Raw genomic sequence first — 5690 nt, forward strand, 5'->3', positions numbered from 1 at the left:
TATATATATATATATATATATATATATATATATATATATATACAAATATAAATAAACTAATTCACATCCAAAATCCAAATTCATAATTTCCTAAAGAAAAATAATATCAGAAAGCATTCTACGGTTACTAAGTAGATTATTATTAATAATAATATTAATCATAATTAGGCATCTTAATACCGTTAATTCCTTTTGAAAACCACATTTTGCTTTGGTTTTCCATACAAAATTCAATAATACAAAGAGATTTGCACAAAGTGATGCATGAAAATTATAACGTCTGCCATAGAATCTGCAAAATCCAAACCAGATTAAAATGTAAGCTAATTTTAGGGTTAGGGTTGCATACAAACATCCCTCAGCGTGCTCCGTGGTGGCAATTTGCGTCCACTAGAACACGGTGTATTAAATTAGAGATGTGTCCCTATTATATGTCACAAGTATCGTATTACCCACTTACCAAGAAATTTCCAAGAAAACAACTCGACCCCCTGTCGTCCATTCCCAACATTGAAAAATACCGGGGAAAAAATCAAGCTCAAGTATGTTAAAAATTACCTAATATCCCCTTATTTTTTTCTTCTGCAGCGCCCTCAATTCATTATCGGGCCACCCTTCCACATTCGCGTTCACCCATCAACAATCCCGCCCCCTCCCCTCCATCGTTTCAAATGTCATTCCCCCATTTCAAGACTCCTAGATACGACCCAGGTAATCCTATTCTATGTTACTATGTTAATAAGATAACATAAACAAAAAAAAAAACAAAAAAAAACTGTCCATCAAGTATTTTGGAAATTCCTTTGGCGTAAAATACAAAAACACATTAATTAAATTACATCAAAATTTAAATTGCACTCCAAATTAGAAATAGTTTTATCAAAAGATATTACGGTATGTAAAAAATATTTAAAAGAAATACATCAGGAAAACACTACATATAAATTGTATTTAATTGCACTTAAATTTACCATTAATCATTATAATCATTTATCATTAATGCCTCAAGCTACATACGTATTCATATAGGCCTATACAATAAAATAAATAAATAAGTATAGAAACATATGCATAATGGATTCAAGTTTTTAGCAATGACAACATTTTTCGCAACCAACTCCCAATTCTCCCAGTTATTGTATGCTATCCATAATAATTGATAAAGTCTATCTCAGTGGCGGATTAAAGGGGAAAGCCTGATTTTTTCCCCCAATTTTTGCACTTCCATTTTATTGAATTAAAAGTTCTACGGTATTGTAACACAACAGATTTTAATGTCGTCATCATCATCATCATCATAATCGTCATCATCATCGGTTTTGGTACGTAAAACGTATCGCACTTGGAACAGAGCACAAGTTTTTTTAAAGTTATATTTTTACTTCTAGGCTAGTCCTCACCGAAGCCCTGTACAATATTCCCTGGCTGCAATAAATTTGAATTTTTTTTAAGGATCACATACGCCTCATCAACCCTCGACTGTGGATGCGGCTTATCCATCCTAGACTAAGGATACGCTTCAACCATCATCGGCTACGCATGAGCAATCCTGTATGCAAGGTGAGCTGTGTGTGTGTGTATATATATATATATATATATATATATATATATACTTCCTTTATTCGGGTCTGAAGGGGAAACTCTTTTGTCTATGATTTCGCCTTATGGTCGTTTTAGTTTCCCCTTAGCGATACTACTTTCTCCTAATATGAGACAAGTTCTACTTCTAGTTTTGATCCCTGTGATGGTCTAATTTCGCATTTTTTCACCTGCAGGTCTGATATAATCAAATTTTGTTATTTTAAGAATACAATAATTTTTCATATGTATGTTTTCTTATGACCATTACGAAATAAATGTTACCGAGAGAGAAGTCAACAGATAAAATTCATGACAGTCATTCGTATTTGTTTTTGTTCTTTCAACTCGCTTTGATAAGTGGGGTTTTAACTATAGAAGATTTCCTATCACCGATCAGACAATAATTCAATGTTGTGTCTTATAATGTTTGCGTCTCGTGTGCTCTTAGCAGTTTTTATTTTATCGCAATGATTTTGTTACTAGGCCAATTCTCTGAATGCACATAACAAACCTAAAAGATCTCGCTCTACGGTGAAAACGAATAAAGCCAGATTCTGGGGCCTGTGGGAGAATGGCAGATTTCGAACTGAACAGGTACCCCAGTATAAAGAAATAAATAAATTACCTAGGCTAGGTCAAGAAAGGTTTACGGTTATGAGATAGCAAGGAAATAGACTTACTAAAATACCAACAATTTTAAGAGGTCATAGGCCCATGCATACCCACACACTATATACTTTACACCGTACCATTTCTACTCAAATATTATTTGCAGTGATGCTGAGAGACCAGGGCATATGGAGAAAGTGCCCCATGGCCCAGGATGCTAGGTAAGAATTAACAAAATAAAATAAACAAAAATATTAAACATAAACGTTTGTAAATTTGTGGAAATATTATTTATTATTTTTGTAAATTTTGTTTTCTTCACAATGTCAAATCAGATGGTGTATATTTATATATATTGCATAATACTCATCATTTGAACATTAATATAAAAACAATAATATATAATTAAGCAATGACATGTCTTTTAAATTGCCTAATAATGCTTATAAGAAAAAGAGGACATACATTTTATATACATGTTATTAAAACAATTTACACTAATGTTTTCATGCATAGTTTAGGGATGCTACGGTCCAATGTCTTTGGTCCTGGATGACGTACGTCATCAAAAGTGTGCGATGATAGTTCAACCTTTGACCTTATGGGACATCAATGAGATGCCACAAAACGTTGTTTTAACCATGGAGGTATAAAAATATTTTATATATATTTTATACCTCCATGTTTTAACATCGTCAATGCAAAGTCCGTGAAACTTTGTGTAGTCAAAAACATTTCCTCTTTCATGTGTTATGGTACACTGGCGGCGCAATCCATGGACCTTTTGAAATCAATTAAATTTATGAAAAAGTATATTTTAAGAAATTAAGAAATATATATAAAATAATCTTGATTCAGATAAAGCTATTTTAAGACTGATATTTAATTATTCTGCTCTACATATAATGTTCCTGTTATTAATGCTAATCTAGCAAACAGATTTAACATGTATATTTTAATACAATACTTAGGACGTCTTTTTCATCCAAGCGCAGGTCAAAGTTACATCAATGAATATTAAGGAGTTAATTATTGTAGTGAGGTTAATATAATTATTTTAATTGCTGATTTAAAAATAAACAAAGCATTCGCCTGTGCAGGGAGTTCTTACAAGCCTTGGAACAAACAAAAATTTAAGATTAATTTTTTTGGACCGTTCAGTTTTTACTTTTGGGAGGGTTTAGGTTTTCTAAGATGGTAATTGGAAGGGGGCTTTAGGAAGGAGGTGGTGTAGTCTATGGGAAGTGTTCTTGGATTCTGGAAGTAATCCCTACACAGTCGAGTGCGCCGCTTAGACAAAACAGGAATATTGCACATGGTCATGGAACTGCAGTATAGTCTGGTCGTTTTACTGATGCACCGGGAAAAAATTGTTAACGAAGCTTTTTTGGTATCAATCGATGCGCATGGGTGTCTTTAACTTGCAAAATATTTTCTTCATTCCTCCTTGGGAAAAAAGTTATAGTCATTTTAGTGAAAGCCCTCCACTTTTTCAGTTAAACTTTAATGAATTCTCATAGATTTGATAATATTCTGGACCTACACAATTTGTAGGCTGTCGTAACCAGGAATCTATATCAGGTATCTAGGAGACACAGGAGGCACCTATATGCCTATAGTGAGATTCAGAGAGAGGTACGATAGGGGTACGATGGGGAGGGGAGTAGGAAATGGCCTCATTGCTTGAAGCATTTTAGCATGTAAATGGCAAAGTTCATCATGTTAATAGTATTTAATGCAAGCTAGCTTGGGTAATAAGAGCGTTACTCAAAAGGTAAGAAAGGGATTCGCATCGTCGGAGAGAAAAAATCTCTAAAATTGATTAAATAAGCCTAACTGAGTGAGTTTCGAGGTGTTTCGCTCTTTAGACTCACCTCTGAGTAGTGCTTGTCCGTTCTTGTTATATAAGCATACTATTTTGTTATCTTGGTAGCTCAAGCAAGTAAAGGGCGACGACAGGGTATCTTAGTTAATCTTTATGTATATACTATAAATATGCTTATAAGACATTCTGATAGACCTACTCGTTTTTCTTGGATTCTCCAGATTTCTAGTAAACAACCTAGCACACCTCCTACTCCACCACTCACCTCAGCGTTGAATCTGGTCGGTTATTTGAGTATTGCAGAAATGTAAAGTACAGTATGGCATACATACAATATACAAGGGAATTGTTTTAGAAGTAAATTCTATGTACAGTATTGTTATAATGTTGATTACTTACACTAATTTCATTCATATTGAATATAAATAAAAGTAATAGGCATAGATTTATATAGCAATATAACTGATTACTGTATACCAAATCTTATGATATTCTATGATATGTCGTAATGTTTAAATTAAAGGCTGCCTACCCACTTAAAAAATTGATTAGCTTATTTAAAACAATCGAAATCTTATTAACAGGAAAAAAATCCTTAAGTTACATAGTATGCCTTTTTATTATTTTAATCCTGTGACAGCAATGTAAATAGCTTAGTGGTTATTGTTACACCAATCGTAAATCAATTTCTGTAGGCAATGATTTTTATGTTTATGTGTCATATACCATAAAAGAAATGCACTGAAGATGGTAATTCATCCTCAAGAATACGTTAATTTATTAAGTTTGGAAATGCAAACTTGTAATAAGTTAAAGATATTGCGGTGTTTTTTTATAGGAAATATTTCTTGTTTTTAACTTCTCACTTTTGTCCATCTCTTAGTTCACTTTAAAGGTATCCAATGCTTTGGCTTTAGCTTTCATACCATTGTCTATAAGTTTCTTAACGAATGCTTCCTTAGTTTTTGGGTCGTCAGTAAGTATACCACTCTTTTCCAGTTCAAATATTAAACACCACTGATCCTTTGATTTGGGTTCGTCGGGGCGATACAAGTTCTCTATGTCTGCTATGTTTTTTTTGTCTATAACTTTGCCAAATTCCAGCAAATTTCGTCGATGCACTGAAAAGCTGGTGATTTTAATTTTATTTAATCCAGCAAATGTCGGTATCGATTTTCTGATCTCTTGTTCTACGCCACTAAGGCCACCCAAAACAACGGCTTCAAAAATGACATCAACATTTGATTTGCTGATATGTCCGCTACCTTTAAGTAGATTGAAGAGAGAATTTGGCTTGCTTTGCTCCTCCATCTTTGCTACAGGAATTACCTTAAATTCGCTAAGTATCACTTTCAACATATTCAAGTTTCCATGTCGTTCCCACCATGAGGACACGTCTTTGAGCAGTTGATTGAAATCCAACGGAGACAGTTCTTTAAAAGAAATTATCAGAGAGAACATTTATATTTAACTTGAATTAAAATACATTTATCAATTGCCGCAATTATAAACTTCAGACATCTCATTAAAAATATTGAATATTTGCCCAGCTTACAGAAGATGTTTGAATTTAAAATAAATAAAGTGTACTGTCAATTATTTTAATGATAATAAAAAAAAAAAAAAAAAACCATGAACAGTTAATTTAGGCCTTTTTGTTGGGAGTGTTTTTGTT

General features: G+C 33.0%; 1 protein-coding gene across 1 annotated transcript in view; it reads right to left on the bottom strand.

The window, feature by feature from the left end:
* Nucleotides 1-4894: 4894 nt before the first annotated feature.
* Nucleotides 4895-5690, bottom strand: part of LOC117101119 — a 10476-nt gene continuing 9680 nt past the window's right edge. The window contains exon 10 of the mRNA XM_033241011.1: nt 4895-5448. Within this exon, the coding sequence (XP_033096902.1) occupies nt 4895-5448 (554 nt within the window). The remainder of the gene's footprint in view (nt 5449-5690) is intronic.

This window comes from Anneissia japonica, unplaced genomic scaffold, assembly GCF_011630105.1.
Source record: "Anneissia japonica isolate Jap-2015-1 unplaced genomic scaffold, ASM1163010v1 scaffold904_len716149_cov161, whole genome shotgun sequence".
NCBI classification, from domain to species: domain Eukaryota; kingdom Metazoa; phylum Echinodermata; class Crinoidea; order Comatulida; family Comatulidae; genus Anneissia; species Anneissia japonica.